The sequence below is a fragment of the Rhagoletis pomonella genome, unplaced genomic scaffold (genome assembly GCF_013731165.1).
Source record: "Rhagoletis pomonella isolate Grant_MI unplaced genomic scaffold, Rhpom_1.0 Rhpom_scaffold_00002, whole genome shotgun sequence".
In the NCBI taxonomy this organism is placed as follows: Eukaryota; Metazoa; Arthropoda; class Insecta; order Diptera; family Tephritidae; genus Rhagoletis; species Rhagoletis pomonella.
In genome coordinates this window covers 103,143,414-103,167,130 of record NW_023458556.1, presented here as the reverse complement: position 1 = coordinate 103,167,130, position 23,717 = coordinate 103,143,414, and the positions used below count along the sequence as shown (strand labels likewise).

The window sequence follows — 23,717 nt, the reverse complement described above, 5'->3', positions numbered from 1 at the left end:
AAAAAAAAAAGTTTTTTCGCTCTCCTGTAAAATTTGTGTGCCGTAAGATAGGCGGTTTTGCAATTGGTCGATGGGCGGTTTTGCAACAACATCAACGATATGTATATAAAAAAAAAAACAAGAAAAAGTATATTCAATATCTCTGATAAAACCGCACAAAAGGAAAACACAAAACAATTCCTTTCAAGCATTTTAGATCTAACTATTTGTAGAATGATTTGATAAATTAAGTAACCATTTCTTGTGATTTTGCGTGAGTTAAGTCTAGCTAAATCAGTTATACTAAAGTATGTGAGATTCACGACATATTCGTATAAATTTTCAGAACAATGATACCGGATGAAAATTTAATATGGTGCCCAGAACAATTGATGACAGCCATATTAGCACATGTTCATTATCTGCCCTCTCATTGGAAACACAAGGCCCATACTGCTGCTGTGAGAAAAGAATTTGAAAATTTGTTCCAATTCAAGGCGGTAAATTGTTATATGTTAATATTTCGAAAATGATTTCTCAATATTTTAATATCAAACACACTTTTAGGGATATCTGCTGAACGAAATTTTTAGCCCTCTTATGACACCATTCATTTTGATGTTTGTATTCCGACCAAGAGCTTTGGAGCTGGTGAAATTCTTTAGAAGTTTTACAGTCAGTGTAAAAGGTGTTGGAAACGTGTGCTCATTTGCTCAAATGGATGTGCGAAAACACGGTAGTCCAGATTGGCAGCTTCCTAAACCTAACACAAAACAAAAACGAAAACTGGATGAACAAGACAGAACTGCCAAGAATGAAGTTGACAATGGAAAAATTGAACTTTCATTAATTCGGTTTACTTTGACCAATCCGGAATGGAAAGTTCCACCCGATGCTGTTAATTTTTTAAATGAAATCAGAGAACATGCTGCGGAGGACCTGCGAAACGCTATGGAAAACGAAACGGAAAGCAAGCCCAACCCCATAACGGAAAGTTTAATTTCGTTTGGGACAATTGATGCTGAGGTATTTATACAATACAAATAGTAAATATTCTGGAAGTAAGATTTTATGTATATACATTTTTTAATAAGTGACCATTTTGGAAGAAAGCCTTTGATTTGAGCATAATTTTGTAGTTTTGTGGGCCGTAGGTCAACTTAATTAATTAATTAGGAAAGCTAGATACATAGTAAACACTTTTTTTGATTCAAAACATAATTGCTCGCCCATGATGATTTTTAAGCCGGAAACGCAGTTTCTACACACAACGCGTCAGATAAGTTTTCATGTTTTATCGACACCGAAATATTCATAAATTGTTAATTTAATGTAAATATACAGAAAATCTTTGACTTAAACTAAAATGTAACTGAGGAGCTCCGTAACATATTGCAATAATTCCACTTAAAAAGTTTCTTAAACAATTATGAAATAAAAATCACCGCCAAATAGATACCTATTTCTTTATAACACCTATGGTATTTAAGAAGAATAAATTGAATAAAAACCGGAACTTTTAGTCGCTAATTTTTAAGCGAGCGGCTCATTTTAATCTTCTGACATATCAGTCGCTTAGAACTCCAAATAACCATTTAATCTATGGTACTATAATGGTGGTATTAGGGCTGTGCGACTATTCGATTGCTCGAGTAAATTGATTAATCAGTTATTCGGTTAATCAATTACTCGAGTAATCAAGATTTTGATTACTCAAAATGATGATTAATCGAGTTACTTAAAATATGATTACTCAAAAAAATTAATTTTGCTCGTTAAAAGAGTTTGCTTTGGAAAATGCTAATTTTTTTTTTTACAATCTGTATATGAAAAAAATATCTCAATTTCTCAAGGAACTTCAACTACTTTATATGTAAAGAGTACTTTGAAATGTTGATTACTCATTTTACTCATAGTGTTGATTAATCATAAAGCAAATTACTCAAATATTTTTGTTTTTGGCTGATCAAAATCTTGTTTACTCGAGTAACTGAACTTTTGAGTAATCATAATTTCCAATTAATCGAATAATTGATTAAGTAAGATTAATTAAAATTTTGAATAATCAATTAATCGCACAGCCCTAGGTGGTATAGTATAGTAAAGCATAGTTCACTCAAAATCGGTACGCATGAAATGGGTTATATCTTTTTGATAGATTTTCAGAAAATAATATTTAATATATTAAAATAAAGGGAAAACATTCCGTTATCGATACATGTTAGCGAAAGTTTCATATTTTGCTTGGATAAATAAATAAGAGACAATTTCTTTGATGATGATACAATTTTTCTGAACACCCGTTCTAGAGACTTGTGTAGTCAACTTGCTCTACTAAACTATCTTTAGTTTTGGTTTTTCCACAGCTTGCACATCTCTACTAATTCTGTTTTAAATAAATACGATGTATTTTTCGATTTGACTTAGATAGGTCATATTCGTAAATTGATGACTTCCAGAACTTAATTCACATCATTGGCTTCAAACCGATTTAAAGTTACCTGTGAATAATTAGTTTTCATAAAAACCAACCAACACTTAACAAAAGGTCTAAAGTAAATGATACAATGAAATAACACTTTACGCAAGCGCTCCTTCCAGCATATTTCTGGGGTCATATGACCCATTGTGGAGTCTGATCGAGTTTTAATGAGACTGCCTCGATTCTCTTGTCATTTCATAGCCCTTTGACAGCTGTGTCAACTTTTATAGATTTAGTTGTAAAAGGATATCACCCTGTTTCTTTTTAGCTTAAAACTTTTAACGTGGGAGTTAACCGAAGTCCAGTTTTAAACATGTTTTATTAGTCATTATTATAAAATGCCACATTTGGTGAGAACATTGGGGTAAAGTAAACGGGTGCGGTTTTTGTTATAAAATGTATTTAATCTAACAGAATTTTATATATTATAACTCGATAAGGTTTAAGTCTTGCCATAGCTTGCATTCGCTGAACTGGGGATAATCGTTTTCCAATTCTCTCGCGCGATCTTCTTCTGATAAGCCGTTTTTTTCCTAATTGAGGTAAAGATCCGTATCCTTAAGCTGGCACGAAATGATGTCTTTTAATGATTAGGTTACCCCGTTAGTTTAAGCAGAAGGAATCTATTCATTGATTTTTGGGGGATAATTATAAGTTTTTGGTATATTTAATTTTAATTTGATTTTTGATCTCGAAAATGTCGGATTTTCAACGAATTTGTTCAACATTATTTTTTGAGCAGCAACTTCCAACGCAAATAAAACTGTCAAATAAAAAGCCAGTACTATGAAATTTATACCTCATAATGGTAGATCTGTTGTCTAACGATCTGCATTGCAACTTTTTAATACATTCCAACAATTGCTGTACAGAATTTGCTGGAGCGATGCTTTATATACATAGCTGAATATAGACTTTAATATGTGGGTAAGGCTTCCTCAAGTGGGCCCTTTACCAAGATTAATATTTATCAATGATATTCAGGCAGCACCGAGTTTTGTAGTCGAAAATTACACTGTGTACAGTGCACTGTGTGCCAGCGCACCCTGGCAAATAAAAATTCATTCCGACCAAAGTATATCGAAATGCACGAAATGTTTATTACAGAAGTTGCTGCTAAAAATTTTCGTCCACGAAGCGCAGAAACTGCTTAAATGTTCAATTTTTCATAAAAAAGTATTGAAAAGCAAAACAAAAATTATTTTTTGTAACGCAAATAATTTCATTGTATAGTTTAATGTTTTTTAAATCTGAACCCAAAAAAAATGTTCATTCGGACAATAAACACTGCAAAATTTTTCAATTGTTGATTAAAAAGAAACTATTTGGAATCTTTCAACAAAACTTACACAGTGTACTTTTTGAATACAAAACTCGGCGCTGCCTGAAATCATTGAAAAATATTAACATTGGTAAATTCGGGGCACACTTGAGGAAGCCTTACCCATGTAGTAATATATTCCATCAAAAACCTAAAAAAAAATTAAGGTATTAATGGGTGTTGTTATGAAACTCCTAGTATATTGTCAGTACTATGCGTCCTTGTTCTTACAATATTTCATATTATTATTAACAAAATTATGTTTAAAATCCAAAATAAATTACGGAATATTACATAAGCATACAAAATCAGCTGTTAAAAAATACTTAGTTCTGGAGAATAAATCGTAGTTAGGTCGTACGCTATATGTATGCTGAAGGCTTATTTTAAAACTTTACTTTTGCAGTACTCTTCGTTGGCAAGTTCTGTGTTTCATGCTCATAATGTCCAAAGGGCTGAATTATTGACATCTTCGATAAAGCATTATTTTAAACCGGATAAATCGCAATACAAAAAACTGCATGCCACACAAAATATTCCTCAAACCAGTGGCTTTGAGCAAATGCTCCAGCAAAGCCTTGGCGAGCAAGAAGCAAATATGCTGCGGTTGCAGACTTCGTGTCTTAGTTCGTTAGAAAATATGCGTAAATTGCGTATTAGCAAGGTAGAGGGACGTTTGCAAGGACCATCAGAAGCACTGTTATATAAGTAAGTTAAAATATAGTGAAATAAGGCTCATACAGTGTCGTAAAAAATAGCACAACATTTTGGCCTGTTTTGACTTTTTCCTTTTGTTTGTTAAATATTCATTAATTTTTTATAAAAGTATAACAAAACTCCCCTTGTGTGACAACATCAAGGCACACGCCACAAATCGGAGGTGAAACTCGGCCAAACACTAACATATTGTGTAAGCGTCAATCTATTATTATCATTAAAACAAAACCCATATAAATAAAAACTCCAAACTTTGTACAAAATTTAAAAAATTCAACAAATTTCAAATCTTTTTAGTCAGAATTCTAGAATAATTTTTGGTAGGCAGTTTTATAGGCCACTTTAATGGCAAATGCTCATTTTCCCCGAACCGGTTCTCTTTTCGTTCCCGTGTATTCACTATGAGCGGATGAAAAATTTTCTGCTGAATTTTTTTCGGGCGAAACTCATGATAAGGAAGTATTTCTCATAATTTTTCTTGACAACTTTAAACTAATCTTATATGGTTAAAAAAAAGCACAACAGCTTCAGCAATTATTAAAAATCAATGCGAATTCCTAAGGGGCCCATTCAAGTATGTATTGCGTAAGCTAATTTTCAGTCATTTTTAACCGCTCCCTCCGTCTTGTCAGCAAAAATAAGCAAAGTTCGTACCACCCCTCTCATATGCTTATATAACATTTTTTTCTTTTTTTAAACCTGTTAATGTTTATTTGTTGGTAGTCATGAAATTCACGTGCAAGTGCATCCTAAATAATTTAACGTACATTTGATATTTGTATAAATTAGTATACTAAATTTATTAGAAATATCAGAAAAATAAATTAATATGTAAATATTAATAGCGCAGTCATCATCCAGACCCCCTGTCTCTTGCTATTAAAAATAAACAAACCAAACCGCCCCCTATTGTTGGTTACTTAATACTTCAATGGCCTCTAGTCAACTCAAACTTGCCTTTATTGTACAAAAATTGTAATTTAAAAAGTTTGCATTTTTGGTGAAAATTAGTTGAATTTTTGTGAAAAGTTTGTAATGTGGATTTATATGTATATGTATAAACAGCTATACTTTTGTGAAAAATTAAGAGAAATTAAACAAAAAAAATAGTAAAATTTGGTCAAAATGTAGCAGGCTTATTTAGTTGGCACCAGAGTATATATGTAACATTAATTAAACAATTTTTATTCTTTCCCTTACAGCTTATATGGAATCGATACTAAAGTTTCGAATCCCATTGACATCACAGTGGCAGATATGTGCCTAAGCACTCTATACTTGCACGAAATACATAAAAAAAATGTAAGCTCAAAAATACTTACTATGCACATTGTTAATGAAATGCAGAAAGACCCCAACTGACATTTTTCTGAAATCGGTTCTTTTACGTTTTAAGGTGCACTATATTAAGGCGCATCTTCCTTAAAAATTTTAGAACCTTGGATTAGAAATTAACTATCTTATGTTATATACATATTGAAGAGTACGTAGTTTACGTTCTCTCATTACCGTTTCTTGTTTCTCTTGTAAAAACAAAACATGTGTGTAGTGCACACCGTGTAGAAGTGAAACCTTCATAAAATTAAATTACAAGAGAACGAGACGAATGCGTTTGTTTGTTGTAATATTGGTACGAAGTTGATAAGTTCTTATAATTTTTCGTTTTCAATTTTTTTATTTTATTATTATTTAGACTCATGTTCAAATTTCTACACAAGAGACGAATGGCTTATGGTGACTAAAATATGAAATAAATGCTTTAGTTGAGATGACATTAATGTATCTTTGAATCACAGTATCAATGATTGTTTTCGATCGTGTTGTCAATTCGGTGTGACTGCAGGACAATTTTAAATTTAATTTGATGCCGAGGAACTCAATCGGGAGCGCTGAATCCAACGCATAATTCACATTAAAATCCCTACTTAAAATCATCGGAATTTTATTGTAGCCTTTTTTAAGGATTTGTGATACTTCTGGTGTATATTTTATTAAACTGTCATGGATGAATTCAATAATTTTATTTACTGGTTGATTGGGAGAAATATAAATTGCCACAAATATAACTGTTCTCTCATGGTCCAGTCTGCTTCCACAAGCACATATTTCTCACACCTTAGAAATTTGAACAGACATTGATTGATTGTTGTGCATTGAGTTCTATTTGTGCAGTAACAATACGATAATATGTGTTGTGGTAGATTACAAGTCTAAAGTGTTCTCATTATCCAACCCCATCTCTGAAAGAATAAGAAAATTCGACGACGATGATAAAATCATAAAGTTCTTTTTCAATTGTTTCAAGTCGAATCAGATGCAGCTAAGGCATCAAATCCCGGACCATTTTGTGATTCCCGGGATTTCGGGATCTTAAATTGGTAATCCCGGGATATTTCGGGATATTATTACCATTAATTAAAATATGCTAACAAACTAGTTTTACAGTTTTTCTTTAGTGCGAATACTAGAAAGGAAAATAAGTCTGTGTTTTTAAGAAAAGAAATATAAATATCTTTAGTTTATATCAGTTTAAAAAGCTAATTACTAACTGAATAAACTAAAAACTACGAAATTGAAATTCATTCATATTGCAGTCGAAGTCGTTTTAACAGTTAAACTTGTTTAAGTTTATTTGCATAGTAAAGACCAGTAAATTTGGGATTTAAAATTACACCATCCTAATCCTTGTTAAATTCTTTATAAAAAACATGTTCCATAAATTGGGAGTTTTTTAAGAACTATTTTTAAAATATTTTTTTTTATGACGAGGTGGTTTATTTTGCGAGAGTCAACAATGAAGCCTCTACGATGAACAGAACCCGAGATATAACAATTTGAATAAGTACATGATTATTTAGTCAGAATCACGAAAAAATCCAACTTTGATAGATCATATATCCGAAGAAAAAAGGATAAATGTGAAGCCAATCGAAATTGTGACACCAAATTTGGAGTCCGGTATGAAAAAGAATGCCTCATATGTATGTTATATATATTATAACATAGAATAAGAGTAGTATTAGAATTGTAATATATTATTTGATTATTTGTAGGGTTGCATTTTATAATTCTTTTATGCCATTACAGTGTCTGAATGTCGTTTTATTTTAATTTGTTAGTTGCCCTCGGGATCCCGGGATTTCGGGACTTCGAAAAGGGCTCGGGACTCCCGGGATTCGGGATCCCGAATCCCGGTACTAGATGCCTTAGATGCTGCCTTTCTAATTCAGCTTGCAACTCAATTGAGTAGTAAACTTGCAAACAGCGTTATGTGATTTTATAATAAAAAGCCACAAATTTGAAAAAACGACTACGACAACAAGTAACATTTAAATTGAATCATTTTTATTTTTACCTGAAAATTTGGATAAATAAGAGCCTTATAAAATTATAACATAACATACCATGACATAAGATAACATTAACAGTCTACACGACCTAAAGCAGTTTTCTAGGTTCGTCAGAAGATGGATACTTTTGAAAGTTTATAAATAAGCATGATAGCGACTTTTGGAAGAAGAGTTAACATTTTATGCTATTTTTTCAGAATATAAAAAGATTTTGCACTGTGTTGTTAGTGAGCATGAAACTACTTTAAATACTGGTACGTAATCCACCAAAAACTAAAAATCGAAAAAATTGTACATAGCGCACTTTGCAAGTGGACTACTCAATTGTGGATACTGTTGCTCTCCGACCATGATACAATTTTCTATATTATTATTATAATTTTGTTTTAACGAGATGTAACCCTCTAATCGATGTCACTCATGATAATGCGACGTACAGGAGCTGTTGAGCGTATACGAGGTCATCTCCTTGGGACTTATAAATCGTTATCGCACACGCAGAGTTCAGAGGAAAATGATCACCCTTTACCATTACTGTTTTATCAGGTACTAATGCTATAGAGCAGAGGTGAACCCGATCGAAAAAGATTGCTCTGTCTAAAGTTCTGTATTTGCGTCCTTGCCCACCGATGTAACAATTGTCCCGGTAAAGAAAGAATGAAATAACTTTTTATTAATTTTAACCAAGGCATTTTAACTTTAATAATAATTGCTCGCTGGATTAAGGCGCCTTTACACGGGTCGATTTTCTAGTAGATTTTTGTCGTTCAAACAAAATCGACCCGTGTAAATGACATCTCAACCGTAAAATGTAAATGCTTTTTTAGTCCCAAAATACAGTGATAAGAGGAGAAATGAATTGTTTTTTATATAGATAAGAAATGCACATCTACTACGAAAACTTGATTTTGACTCTCATTTTTGCAGTCCGAACCCAGCAAAGAGCGCTCGATAAAGGTCAGCTAGTGATCAGTATTGTCAAGTTTTTTATTTAAAAAAGCACCAAAACACTGAAAATAGCGCAGTTTTCCCAAAAATGAACACCAAATTTGTGTTGCTGTGTTTAAGAGTATTTTTGCATATAAAGCTGTATGTTCAAATATTTTAAGTAATCACGCAATGTCACTTGTAAATATTTTCCACTATGCGCAGTTAATTAATCTAATTTGCAAAATGTTTTTCTATTCGTAAAACAATTTGCAAAACTTTACTAGGTTTCTCTAGCGGCTTTATTTTCATGCAATTGCTTACTTTTGTACAAATGCGCACACCCAGCTAATTAGCAGAATATTCTATGAATTCCGTGATAGACACTGTGTGAAAGTATTGCGTTTGGATTATCTGGGAGTATATTATCCAGAGGAGAAGCTCGGCCAAACACTAACATATGTGTAAGTCAACGGATAAAGTTTTCCGTACGTTTGGAATGAATAAATGAATGAACAAAATAAATACAATGTCACCATAGAATCACGTTTTTATTATAAAATTGCCTTGAAAAGGGCACCAAAGAACGAAACAAGCGCTAAACTAAAAACTTTTCGCGTTTTAATTCCCTAAACGCACTTAATTTATTGCGAAAGGCACACAGTTGGCAACAGTTATAGCGATGCTAAATTTGCTCACATCCAAGCATGGACAGAGAGTGAGCGCCTGCTTAAAGAGCGTAAGCATTACTTGCGTATACATGCGAGAGCGTAACAAAGTGAACGCCAAATCATTCAAACGTAATTGGCACACTAACACAGGGGTCCCCAAATTTTTTTCACCTTGGCACCCTTGTTGTGCCAAAAAAATTTCGCGGCACCCCTACTCTTCAAATGTCTACAAAAACAAGAAAACACATTGCAAAACTTATGCTCCTTTAGCTTTTATGTAAGGACTGAAATTGTTTTGATGATTTCATTATTCCTTTAAGTTTATTGGGAGCTTTGGTAATTTTACCCTGAAATCATTTGACGCTGAAAACTTGCTGGTGTATTTGTTTTTGACCGACTTCACAAAAAGGGGAAGGTTATCAATTCGTCGGAATAGTTTTTTATTATGTTTTTTTTTTTTTAATGTACATATGTTACCGCATAACTTTGGACCACGTTAACCGATTACTATAATTCTTTATTTAAAGGAAAAGTGATACCTCACAGGCGATCCCATTCTAATTCGGTTTAAATCTGATCATTGGATCATGAATAGATTAACGATAATCTTAAATTTGTATATCGGAATTTAAGTCGGTTTGATCTTTGCTTAAAAATTACTTGTTTATGTAAGCATTTGTTGAAAATGCAGTCTAACAGAAATGTAAAAGTAAGGCCCCTATTATGAGTTGCATTCGATCTTCGAATGTGGTCGAAAGTGCTGATCGTACGAACACTCATTCGATAAAGAATAGCGCTTGTTCACAATAATATATTTTTCACCGCTGAGAAACTTTGTTTACAAATTGAGCAAACTAAATAGTGTGCTTATACATATGTACATATGTAAGTTTGTGCAAATTTAAATGAAATAAAAACGAAAGCGAGTTTATAAAAGAGTGGTAAAAATGAGTACAACGGAGTTCTGGTTCAATGAATCGTCAGAGGATAGGAGCTTGGTAAACTGGCCAGGAGTAGAAAATGTTAAAGCGGGTTTAAGTGTAGTCTTTCGAATATATTTTGGCATAAAATATACTTAAGAAATTTTTAAAAACTTCCGACTCTCTAAAGAGGCGTTTGTGAGCGCACACTTGCTCCATTTCAAACCATCGTTCTGTACAAATTTCTCGATAGCTTTAAAAATTTCGTCGGTAATGGTGTAAGTCTCAAGTACCTCGCTCATCAAAAGTTCTTCTTCGATTTGCATTGCGAATGGGTACCTCGAGAAGACTGCCTCTAAAATCGTGTTGATTCGCTCCTTCACAGTGTGATTGTGTAGTGACTACACTGTAGTCCAAAGAATAAAGCTGAAATTAGCCAAGAACGTAAACCTACCGGTACGTAAACCCGAGTCAGCTGACACGATCTGTCTTACCAGAGCGCCATGTAAATGAAAACTCAGCACCGCAGAATTTTTCTGTAGTTGTAGCCCGTAGCACAGAAATCTGCGGAATTTAGATTTTTCCATGTCAGCTGATTTCTTCCTTCTATAGATGGTTGCCACTTCGTCAGTTTTGGAGATGGTAAAAAAGTTATTATTTCCTATTCATAATACGTTTAAAATATTTTCAATTTACTATTGAATAAGGTTTTTTGTTGAAAACTAAGTAGTCTATATTTAGCTACGATCTACGAAAAATTGTAGTTGAAAAGGTAAGTTTATGAAAAGGCATTGATGGGTGGCAACACTGTAGTAAGCAACACTGAGGGCTCCAGTAATCGCCAAAATTCTTCGTATACGGACTGCGTTTTAGTATACGTTCTGCGTTCTTGACTAATTTCAGCTTAAGTAATATATACACGTGCGCGAAGCTGCTGCGCTAGTTACAAGAACAGCCCAGCCAGCAAAAAATCCGAAAACGGAAAGAAAAGTGGATGAAACGCAGATTAGGTCTACAAAAGTACCGAAAGTGGTTGTGAAAAGGGTACGTTTTCGGCTATTTTTCTGAAAATTTTCTGATCAAATTTTACCCCAGGGTGCCGCGTCACCCACTTTGGGAAAGCCTGCACTAACACAATCACACTTTCAGCTCGCGTTTACTTGTGGTAGTGATCACATCTGCTCATATACACTCCTCGTCATTTGAATTGGACACCCTTTCAATCCTTAGTATTTACAGTTTTCCTTTTGTTTGTTCCATATAATTTTTTTTTTAAATATACCATATTCCACGGGTAAATGCAATTTTAAATTTTTTTACAAATTAAAACTTAAAAGAAAATTTCTTTTCCATTTCTTGGGTAGCATTTTATATGATTTTTTCGTTTTTCTTGAGAGCTGGAAACAGTTCTTAAAAAAGGTCAACATAGGAGTGTGCCATCCTAATGACCTGCAGTGAATAAGTTAATAATATTTTTAGAAAAATTTCGAATATGCAGTTTTATAGCCCATTCAATTATAGTGTAATAAAGTGCAAGTTTCAAGTGACTCTAAAATAGCCCAGATTTTTGAAATTTTTTTATTTTTTATTGACGGTGCTGCGCATTTTATTCCATATAAAAATTTTGTCGCGCATACTTTGTATGAGAGAAAATGCGCAGCACCATCACCAAAAAAATTGTCAAAAATCACCGCTATTTTACAGACAATTGAAACTTGCACTTTATTGTACCCCTTTGTTGACATTTTTTAACTCTGTATAGTTTTAAAATCGGATGTAATGAATATTAAATAAACAAAATTAAAAATGTGTGCAGTGGCTCTCATTGGTATACGTGTATTAGTAAGATTCGTTGCCACCTTCATGTTTGCCCATGATTTTCCCCTGATCCAGCCCGCGAAATGGGCTCGCTGGCCCGTACGTGCAAAAAAGCCCATACGGGCTGCGATATATTGTTACCACCAGTGGAGAAAGGTTGTACTTTTGTAATGATGCCGCTGCTTTTCTTCTGATTTTTTACCAATTTTGGGAGAATTAGAAAATTCCGGCCATAAACGAGCACACAACACACAAACTTGTATCAGCTTATTGGCTACCCTGCGGAAATTGTTGGACCATGTGGTCCATTTGTGCCATATTGGAGTACATACTTACGAAAGGCTCCTCGGTAATGCAGTAGCGCAGTGATCGGACTTCTACCACATTGTGGTAGATCTGCCACTTTTTTGAGCATCTACCACACAAGGTCTGAAATCTACCACATATTCGCGTTTTTGAGTATCTAGTTTTATATTTGCTCGACATAATTTTTTTTAGTTTAAGAGCAAAAACTGTCCAACACTATACGGTACAAGAATGATACAATACAAGATTCCGAATTCGCGGCGGCGATGAAATTTCTCAAGTAAAAGTAAACAAAGCGGAATGGGAGGATAAAATAAACTGTAAAATAGTAAATTTTCTCAATAACGAGGTTTTGTTATGTTAAATTGCAAAATATATGAATTATAAAAAGAATTATTAGCGAAAATTTAAAAAAACGGCGCTTTTTGTGAAAGTATTAGCAAATTTCAGTGCATCTAAAGTTTCTGAGGCATTGTTTACTTTTACTTGAGAAATGTTAAAATCGGCAAATCCCAAGTAGCGGTTTAAAAGCGAAGAAAACAAAAACAAAATCACTTCAATTTGACTTCGATACTTCGCTTGAATTCTATGAGCAGACATAACTACACACTTACAGGCCTATTCTGCGTTGGTAACAAAATTTTGTTACCGGTTAGTAAAGTTACTGTCCATTTTTAAACCCCTGTTACAGGCCTATTCTGCTTGTTACCAAACATATTGACTCCGGAAAATTGTTTTATCAAAAAATAACACCACTTGTAACCGCAATTCTAAGCACCGTGGTAACAACTTAATCTATTCAGCTACGAAGTTTTGTATAAATTCTGGTGTTGCATACTTCAGGGGGCAATATTTTGTTACCTGTTTATATCTCGTTAACTCTGTTTATATCTCATAATAAAATTTACCAGTGGGCAGAATGCAAATAGGGTCTAAAAATTACCAGAAACTTTATTTATCGGTAACAAAATTTTTGTTACCATCGCAGAATAGACATGTGAAGGCAAATAACATACAAATGCGTATTGTTTTTGCTGTTGTTGTCACGTTTTTCGATTCATCGAGTTTCAAGTCACACCCTCCGCTAAATAAGTTTTCACTTCAAAAATTGGAAATGTTAGTCAGATTCTCTACATGCAGTTTATTTAGAAAATTGTGTTAACTCTTAACAAGATAAAAAAAACATAAACTAAAATAGATTGGAAAGCAAGAAAAATTTATCGCAAATATAAAAATAAATGATTTGCAGCCGAATTCAGAAAAGTTCATGAAATTATCTCTAATGATCCATTATCTAATTGCGATGAACTTCGTTTATTAATGATTTCTCCCATTTATTATTTAAAATATTATATATGCACATTTCAATGTTAGCGTGAATGTGATCTTGTTATTTTGACACACCCAAGGTAGCGTAAAAGTTGTCGATATTCTTTGGCTTTAATTTTTAATGAGTGAACAACTTTGGTTCTGCTTTTGGATTGGGTTTATTTGGTGTGTTCATTTTTTTCCTTTAAGCCGAAAAAGTAATATCAGCCAGGCCGCCGCGGAATTGATGACCATACGGGCCTGTTTCATGGCATTTTCTTTTTTTTCTGCTCTCTTGAGCGTGCAAGTTGGCGATATTCTTTGGCTTTAATTTTTAATGAGTGAACAACTTTGGTTCTGCGTTTGGGTTGTGTTTATTTGGTGTGTACCTACATTTTTTTCCTTTAAGCCTAAAAACTAATATCAGCTAAGTGGCCGCCGCGGAATTGATGGCCATACGGGCCGATTTCATGGCATTTTCTTTTTTTCTGCTCTCTTGAGGAGTTTAGCTGGCGATTCAGGTCTTGTTGAAGTGTATTTTGTATCTGTTTATTTCTGGAATGTGAGAGCAGTACTGACATTTTCCGTCATTTGGAAATATTATAGCATCTTCCGATAGGGTAATAACTACCCTGCAGGAAATGGGACTAGTTTGTAGCTAACTATTAACTAACTAGCAGTCGACTAGTGGTAACTATTTATATACTATTTCTTTTGGCTATAACTAACTACTTTTGAAGGGTATTAGATGTCAAAAAAAATCAACACGGTGATGAAGGAGGCCAAGCTCAAGGCGTATATCAAATTTCGTCGAGATCGGTCAAGTAGTTTTTGAGATACGCATATATGATATACATATGTGGGTGGTGCCACGCCCACTTTCCTAAAATGTTATGAAAAATAAATTTTTTGCTTAAGAGCCATTGTATATAGCATTGACACATTAAGTTAAACTTTTGGCAATTAAAATTAATCTTTTGGCAAATAAATTTAATCTTTTGGCTAATAAATTTAATCTTTTGACAAATAAAATAATCTTTTGGCAAATAAATTTAATCTTTTGGCAAATAAATTTAACCTTTTGGCATATAAAATTAATCTTTTGGCAAATAAAATTAAACTCTACTATAGTACTAAACAGTGTTTGAAAAAGTAAAAAATACACTAAAAAACTGCTGTTGCTGTGCTAGGAAAGAATTTTTTTTTACTTTTGACGCTTAGCTTTACTGCGCCAATATCAAGAGTTAACCTCCAGGATAGCTGAAAAGTGTTTTTTGGTTTTTCTGTTCAGTTGATTTGACTGCTCACTTTCAAACAGTTCTGTAACAACATGATCTCAAACATTCGTTAAACTATCTGGCGCATTTTATTTCAACCAAACCACGCATTATGGCCAAATGGGATAAAAAAAACCGAAAATGCTACAAATCTTGAACTCCCTTAATATATTTTCAAACGTAGGTACAAAAAACATTTATTTATGTGCATACGCACATATGTACATTAGGGTGCTCATCGAAAATGTTTTTTTTTGGAAATTTCAAGACCCTACCCCCTAATTTTATTTTAAATATTGATGAACTCCTTAGCCACACTGCTCAAAAAATCTGCACGTCCGGTACATACACACATACATATAAATTCAAGGCCGTATTTCTGCTTAAATTGCCTAACTTCGATAATTTTTATGCAATTACATTTAATGAGGTATCAATTTATTCGAAAATAAATGTTCTTGTAGATAAGTCAAACATATTTGGCAACTTCCATAGAAGTTTTTGAAATTAGCGATGATCAAAGTTCAAAAAATGGAGAAAAATAGGGGCTCATTAAAATTTAACCAATGAAAACTCCCACCAAGCTAAGTCTATCAATATATTATTATACATCATTTAAAAGCTCTATAAATCCTCTTTTCACTTGTTCGATTTTTAAAATCGGATGGAAGATAGTCAAGCTAGTAATAGATAAATGCATCAAGTACGAAAATAACGATTTTTTGGTATAAAAAATGGATTGTTCAGGAGCTATATGGGCCCTATTGTCATGTTGTACTCGACCATATCTACAACCTACACTAGGTTTTGTTTCGGGTGTATTTCGTGACTTTTTTTTGTAGCACCGTGTAATTTTTGTGTGGGACACATATAGTGCGGAACCGCACCTTTCTAGTTCTTGCGGTGCCTCGTTTCCGTAAACGTAATTATGTCCCGGGACCCTAATTAGGGTAATTTCGTATTGACCAGAGAGCAGCTGTCTCCTACAGTCCTTCACAAGAGAGTGCCTTATACTAGGTTTACATATAAGTAGATTATCCTCATTTTCGAGCTTAACTCCCTAATCTGTAATTAGAAAAGAGATTAGCCATACAAAATCCGTCTCTCGTTAATCTGTAATTTTAAATAATCTGATTAAACCGATAACTTTTCGGTGTCCAACCTAGTTTTATCGATTATTTTTGCGAAGAAGAGGAGAAATGCCAAATGAAAAAGTAAACAAATATGCCGTGCGCAGCAGAGGAAAGCTTTTAACTGCCATTCACCAGGGAGTGGCTAGAAGTGATTATTGTGCGTACGGTTCAAATCGCAGCTCACGTCCGGATATTTATAACCACGTAACCTCTGGGTAGCAACCAAACACCCATTTGGGAACGAGCTAAAGTGAGAAGGCGTAAAACTTCGCTTGCGCTGGGTTTGGGTCCCGCCACGTTAAAACCCTGCCCAATGAAACGCCCTTTTTTGATGACGACCACGGCAAACGTATAAAGGACTATGATTTGAGGGTATGCACCTGGAATATCCAAATCCTCAATGGGGAAGGTGCCTCTGCCCGACTGGTTGATGTCCTCGGGAAGACAAAGGCTGAAATAACCGCCATCCCAGAAATGCGACGGACGGGGCAAGGTAAGGTAAGCGTGAATCCTTGCAACGTCTACTACAGTTGCCACGTAAATGAGCGCAAATTCGGTGTTGAATTCGTGGTAGGAGAGAGACCCCGTCGCCGAGTACTGGCGTTCACGCCGGTGGACGAACGTCCACAATCCGCATCAAAGCGAGATTCTTGAATATCTCGCTCATTTGCGCCCATGCCCCGACGGAAGAGAAGGACGAGGATCTCTTCTATGAGCGCTTGGAGCGTACCCCTGACACGATATCAAAAGTTGGGCAAGGAAGGGATTTTTAGCGCCACTGTCGGACAATTCTGCCTCCACGACGAAACGTCCGATAACGGACTGAGGCTGATCGACTTTCCGGGCCCGAAACATGGTAATATGTAGTACTAGGTTCCAGCATAAGAAGATCTACCAAGCTGGCACCACGTATGTACACTCCGAGGGCCAAACATCGACTCGGACCACTATATTGTTGCAGCCAAGACACGCACCCGCCTCTGTGCACCAAAAAAGGTGCGACCAACAATGCAAGGAAAGCTTAACGTCGAAATGGTGCAATCACAACAGACGGCCAATTTATTCGCCACTCGACTCACACACCTGCTCTCTGAGAGCACTCTTCAACAATCCGACGAACGCGTGCAATGGAACCACATTTCCCAATCATTAAGTATCGCCGCCGAAGATGTAGTGGGATTTCAGCGAGCACGAAAGAACAACTGGTACGATGGGGAATGTCAAGAAGCCGCAGAGAAAAAAGACGCCAGGGCCACGCTGCGATCGGGCGCAACGCGAGCCATGTGGGACCGTTATAGGGAGCTGAAGAGGGAAGCGAGACGTATTGCCGCAATTAGAAGAGAGAGGCCGAAATACGTGAGTGCGAAGATCTTGAAATGCTGGCCGATAGGAAAAACGACCAAAAATTTTATCAGAGAGTTAGGCGACTTACGGAAGGTTTTAAGACCAGGGCGAACTCCCGTAAATCTGCTGTTGGAAAAGATAATAAGAGCCGCAGAACTGAACCGCTCATAGGTCTGGTGGTGAACGAGGACAAAACGAAGATACATAACACAAACAGTCAGAGCATACGCGTCTTGGCACACACGTCATTGTTGACATTTACAAGTTTGTAAAGTAGACGACTTCGTTTATTTGGGAAGCATTAGGTAGGTAGGTTGTCGCGGTCGTCTATAAGACACACTTAGGCTCAGGGCCCATTGTGATGCTGCATGTTGGGTCAGCAACTCCCAATCCCTCCTAAAACCATTTTGAACTTTGAACGAATTTTAGAAGATCCCTGATTTCGACGCATCTAAGGTCCTCCAAGTTGTCGAAGAATTGCCTACCGAGAGTGGAGAGTCTTCGTCTAGATAGAGCAGGGCATTGGCACAACAGGTGCAGAATCGTTTCCTCCTCTTCTTCATCTTGACAACTTCTACAGAAGTCATGTGAGCGTAGGCCAAGTCGATAGGCGTGCTTGCCAATTAGGCAGTGTCCTGTTATGACGGATACTAATAATCTAATATTGGACTTATTTAGACTCAGTAGTAGGCCAGTGCGGTTGGCGCTGAGCACCGGCCATAATTGTTTGGCAGTTTTGCAGGTGATTTCGTCCTGCCACCTTTCGTTCGCTACTTTAGTGAGCCTCTCGGAGATAAGTAGCTTACAAGTTTGCAAGGGTATTCCTATTTCGTCATTTATATCCTCAAAAGGAAGTTTCGTGCCAAGTTCGTCGGCCTTACAATTCCCCTCTATGCCGCAGTGTCCCGGAACCCATATTACCTTTGGGCGAAATGACTCAGCCATCTCGTTAAGAGATGCGCGGCATTTCATGGCTACCATGGAGGTTGTCGACTGCTTCGTGAGGGACTTTATTGCCGCCTGGCTGTCAGTGAAGATATAGATATCAACTTGGGGTATCATATCACACTTTACCAGTTTCGTGGCCCTGTCGATTGCCATCAGTTCAGCCTGAAAAACGCTACAGCGGTCCGGGAGACGAAAGCTGAGGGAGATTCCCAGGTGATGGGAATATACACCTCCTCCAACCCTTCCCTCGAGCTTTGAGCCATCTGTGTATACATGGATGGACTCTCCACTACTTACAACGTCATGCTTCCACTCTTCCCTTGAGGGTAGGAGTGTCGCGAACGCTGTAGCGGGTGCAGGTTCCGGAAGTGCATGCACCAATCCGGGTAGTCCCGGAACCTCCGTTAATATTCTACCGTGACCATAACTGGTATTTGACCATTTATTTAGAATGTTTAGAATGGGAAGCATTAACACCAGTAATAATTTCAGCCTTGAAATCCAACGGAGAATCACTCTTGCCAATAAGTGCTACTTTCGACTGAGTAGAGAAACGGGTAGCACGCCAGCCGGACTCGGCCAAAATCGCTTAGGCGGTTACAGCGCCAATAAAGAAAAAGAAGTAGAATATAGAAGAAAAAAGTGATAACGGTGGCACAGCGAACAAATTTTACGTTTCCTTTAGATGTGGGTATAACAAGCACAACAAATTTGACAGCTAATAACACGGTGCTACAAGAAAAAAGTCATGAAATACACCCGAAACAAAACCTAGTGTAGGTTGTAGGTATGGTCGAGCACTCCATGAAAATAGGTCCCGTATAGTTGCTGGACCCTCCATTTTTTATACAAATAAAACCCGTTATTTTCATACTTGATGCACTTATCTATTAATAGACTGACTATTTTCCATCCGATTTTAAAAACCGTTCAAAACAAGTTTTGAAAAGAGGAATTATAGACCTTTAAAACGATGTATAACAATATATTGTTAGACTTAGATTGTTGGGAGTCGGTTAAATTTTAACGAGCCTCTAATTTTTTTCTTTTTATGAAATTTGATCATAGGTAATTTCAAAAATTTTTATGAAAATTGCCAAATATGTGGTATTTACCTAAAATTAAATTTATTTTCGAATAAATTGATGCCCCACCCAATGCAATTGCATGCAAGTTGTCGAAATTAAGCAATTTAAGCAAAAATACGGCCTTGAATTTATATGCGTGTATGTACCGGACGTGCAGATTTTTTGAGCAGTGTGGCTAAGGAGTTCATCAATATTTACTCAAAATTGATATATACCATGGCTATTAAGCAAAAAATTTATTTTTCATAACATTTTAGGAAAGTGGGCGTGGCACCACCCACATATGTCATATATGGGTATCTCACGCTCAATATATATATCAAATTTGGTCGAGATCGGTCAAGTAGTTTTTGAGATACGCATATATGATGTATGCGTGTGGTGCCACGCCCATTTTCTTAAAATTTTATGAAAAATTACGATGGTATAATTTTAAATCCCTAACTAATTTACTGGTCTTCACTATGCAAATCAACTTCAAAAAGTTCAACTGTTAATAGAATAGCTAAGTTAGCTTTAGGACCTGTCAAGCCCGTTTCTTAGCTTTAAAATAACGATTTGAAGAAGTACATGATTAGTCAGAATCACGAAAAAATGCAAAAAATGAAAAAAAATTAAAAAAAATCCTCGAACACGTATTAGCTTATTTCATGTATAGAACCCACAAAAATTTTAAGCGAATCGGAGACATGTCTTAATTTTTTTAACGAAATCCGTCCGACTTAAAAAAGAATGGCTCCTATATGTATGTATGTATGTACATACTAAGCGTGAGCACAAAACATTTTGCTTGCATAGTCTTCTGTTCTCTTTTCATTGCAAGTGGAATTATTTTAATATCTATTGTAAAATATTATACAGACAAGACTAAAAAGTGGAAAATAAAAAAATAAAAACTTTTTAATATACCAAGTTTTTATAAATGGACTAAAAATTAGAAAATAACATTTCTCAGTCCCATAGAATTTGTTCTGATACCTTTTGATTTTAAAATTTTAGCAAAAGTCGTTATAAACAATTTATGTATGTGATTGAATGAAAGGCGTGTGGCGCATGTAATAGACCTGTATTGATATGAAGAGTAATATATCGCACACCGTCTTCAAAAGAGTTACAACTCAAAATAATACGTTCGTCAGAAAATGCGGAAAACTATTTCGTAGCACATTCTAATCATATGGGCAAGGGTGACTTTACCTTAGGTTTTTTTTAACAAATTATAACAAAAATTTGCTCCAGCTTTTGCTGAAAGGCAAATAAAAGCTCTGTGTACATTTTTAGCGCATAATGTCCAAAATGTCGAAATTTTGAGTTGTGACTCTTTTGAAGACGGTGTGCGATATGTATGTATGTGGGTATATAAATAACGACCGCTTAAAATCGATCTCAAATTTGTACTTTCTCTGTAGAAATTTTAGGTCTATGTTATGTACCCTACAAGAATTGTGTGATGGAAACTAACACATTCTCATTTACCTTACTAACACATTTGCAAATTTTGCGTTAGTTAAAAAGAGACCACTAAATAAGGCCATAAGTCGGAGGAAGACGGAAGATCATATGTACACAAATGTTTACATCACGTTTTGCATATTGCTCTTAAAAATTTGATAGAAGTACTTTATTGAGATCTCCATCACCAGTGAGTATCACATGATCAATCAAATGACTATCACTGTTCTTGTAGGGTAGTTTGACTATTGTCAATTAAATCTAATGCCTTGTAATGCATGTGCTCCACGTTTTTAGTTTTCAATCTCATACATTTTTTGTAATGACTTTTACTAAAATTTCAAAATCGAAAGTAACAAAACAAATTCTATGGGACTGAGAAATATTATTTTCTAGTTTTTAGTCCATTTATAAAAGCGTGGTATATTAAAAAGTTTTTTTAATTTTATTTATTCTTTGGTTTATTTTGGCACATTACGCACACTTACACGACTTGCATAATTCCTGGTGGCACACACATTACATATTTTCCGGCCGTTATTTCTTAGTGTTGCACTTTCGCGGAAATTTCTGCAATAAAATATTGCATAAACGCTTATGATTTAATACAATTGGCACGAGTTTTAGCACAAAATCATATATTTTCGATTATTTCCTATTGAAATTACAAATAATTTTTATTTCCAAAACAAAAAAGTAAACAATCTACGATTTCAAAACGGCAAGCGCCTTACAATGTTGGGCGCAAACGTGATTATGAATCGTAATATACAGAGCTTCATTTAAATACATGTCTTCGGCATAAAAGCTTCGTATTTTAGTATGCCGGTACGATTACACTACTATGACTAGGCGCTTCATGTGCGGACTCCCTAAATCAAGCCTTCCCAAAGTGGGTGACGCGGCACCCCAGGGAACGTATGCCTGGGGTGCCGCTAGTGGATAGAGTATACTAGTGGTGCGGCAAATTCTTTAGACTTTGCTTACACAACGCAAGCGGTTTGATCAAACTTCAACATGGCGGCCAGAAAATCAAAAAATTTCGGCTCGTCAAACCCCATACACAACACAAATAGCTTGCAGCAAAGGGATATTTCCCTCCTAAGCGTAGTTATCCAGCACGTTTTATCAACGTAAAATTCAGTCAGAAAATTTTCCAGAAAAATAGCTGAAAACGTACCCTTTTCACAACTACTTTCGGTACTTTTGTAGACCTAATCCGCGTTTCATCCACTTTTCTCCGCGTTTTCGGATTTTTTGCTGGCTGGGCTGTTCTCGTAACAAGCGCAGCAGTTTCGCGCACGTTTATATATTACTTATTCTTTGGAACTTCACAATCACACTGTCAAAGAGCGAATCAACACGATTTTAGAGGTAGTCTTCTCGTGTTAGTGAGGTACCCATTCGCAATGGAAATCGAAGAAGAACGAAGTACTTACACCGCTAGCGACGAAATTTTTAAAGCTATCGACAAATTTGTACAGAACAATGGTTTGAAGGAAGTGTGCGGATATTCGAAGTGGTTGGAAAAACGAAAGGAGTGATGTCTAGGATGAAGTAAGAGGCCGAAAACGCCACGAGAAGTCACTGTATGATCCCTCGGTATTCCCTGGCGAATAGGAAGATGCCGCCACTAGATTTAAAACCCGTATTGAATGACGCTGCGAAGATAACAGATGCTTGCGAAATTAAAATACATCTCTGGTTTTTTCTAGCACGTCGAGATTTTTCTTATTGGTGACATTTATAGTTAGATTTTCTAGCAATTTGCCTGAAAACCACATAAATAAACAAAGTAATCAGAAAAACGTATATAACTTCGAAGTTAACGCTAAGAAAATTGCTAACAGCCGGTTTCACTAGCAACTTCCATATAAAATTCAAAAAATTTAAATCATTTATCACTTAAATTGCTTTCGTGAAATTGGCTGTAAAAATTATTTTCTTAGCGTTAACGCGCATTACCAGCGTTTACTTGGAAGATTTAGAAAAAACCATTGTCGAATAATTTCCCAACATTGACTCTGAGGATGGCTTCAGCTGGATAACAAACCCGTTTTCATGTGGCCCGAAAATAAACCTACTGAGGTGACCAATTAAGCTTTATGAGTTGCATTCGATTTTTGATTTTGATATCCATCGAAGATCGAACACCGAAAGTGAAATTATGCGCTATGCAACCGTGTCGAAATTTTCGTTGTGTATCGAATTTTCTGTCGAACAGAATTTTGCTTTCGATGGTGTAGCGAAGTGTTAGAAAATTGTGAAAAATGTATGATTTGCATTTGTTCTTTTATTTTATGGCGGCTAGACACTAATCTTTATTAATTTCATGCAGTTCTAACGTCGTGAATATTAAACACATGCTCGAAAGGCTGGTGAGAGAAAATCCCAATACTCATTTGGCACGATCTCTGAGAACAAAATCGTATGCTGTTGATAGTTTTAAAATATTTTAAATAGATTTGGCTCACAAAAGCACACTATTTAGTTTGCTCGATTTGTAAACAAAACTTCTCAGTGGTGAAAAATATACTATTGTAAACAACCTAACCGAGCGAAATTCACAATAGCGCTATTCTTCATCGAATGAGCGTCATAATACCAAATGAAAATTCGTACGATCAGCCCTTTCGACCATAGTCGAATGCAACTCATAATAGGGGCCTTACTTTT

General features: G+C 35.5%; 1 protein-coding gene across 1 annotated transcript in view; it reads left to right on the top strand.

Moving 5' to 3' along the window:
- Nucleotides 1-312: 312 nt before the first annotated feature.
- LOC118734282 (autophagy-related protein 9B-like) overlaps nucleotides 313-23,717 on the top strand; it is a 37,931-nt gene continuing 14,526 nt past the window's right edge. The window contains exons 1-4 of the mRNA XM_036463993.1: nucleotides 313-479; nucleotides 547-1,005; nucleotides 4,189-4,490; nucleotides 5,702-5,801. Coding sequence (XP_036319886.1) covers nucleotides 330-479; nucleotides 547-1,005; nucleotides 4,189-4,490; nucleotides 5,702-5,801 — 1,011 coding nt within the window. The 5' untranslated portion in view covers nucleotides 313-329. The remainder of the gene's footprint in view (nucleotides 480-546; nucleotides 1,006-4,188; nucleotides 4,491-5,701; nucleotides 5,802-23,717) is intronic.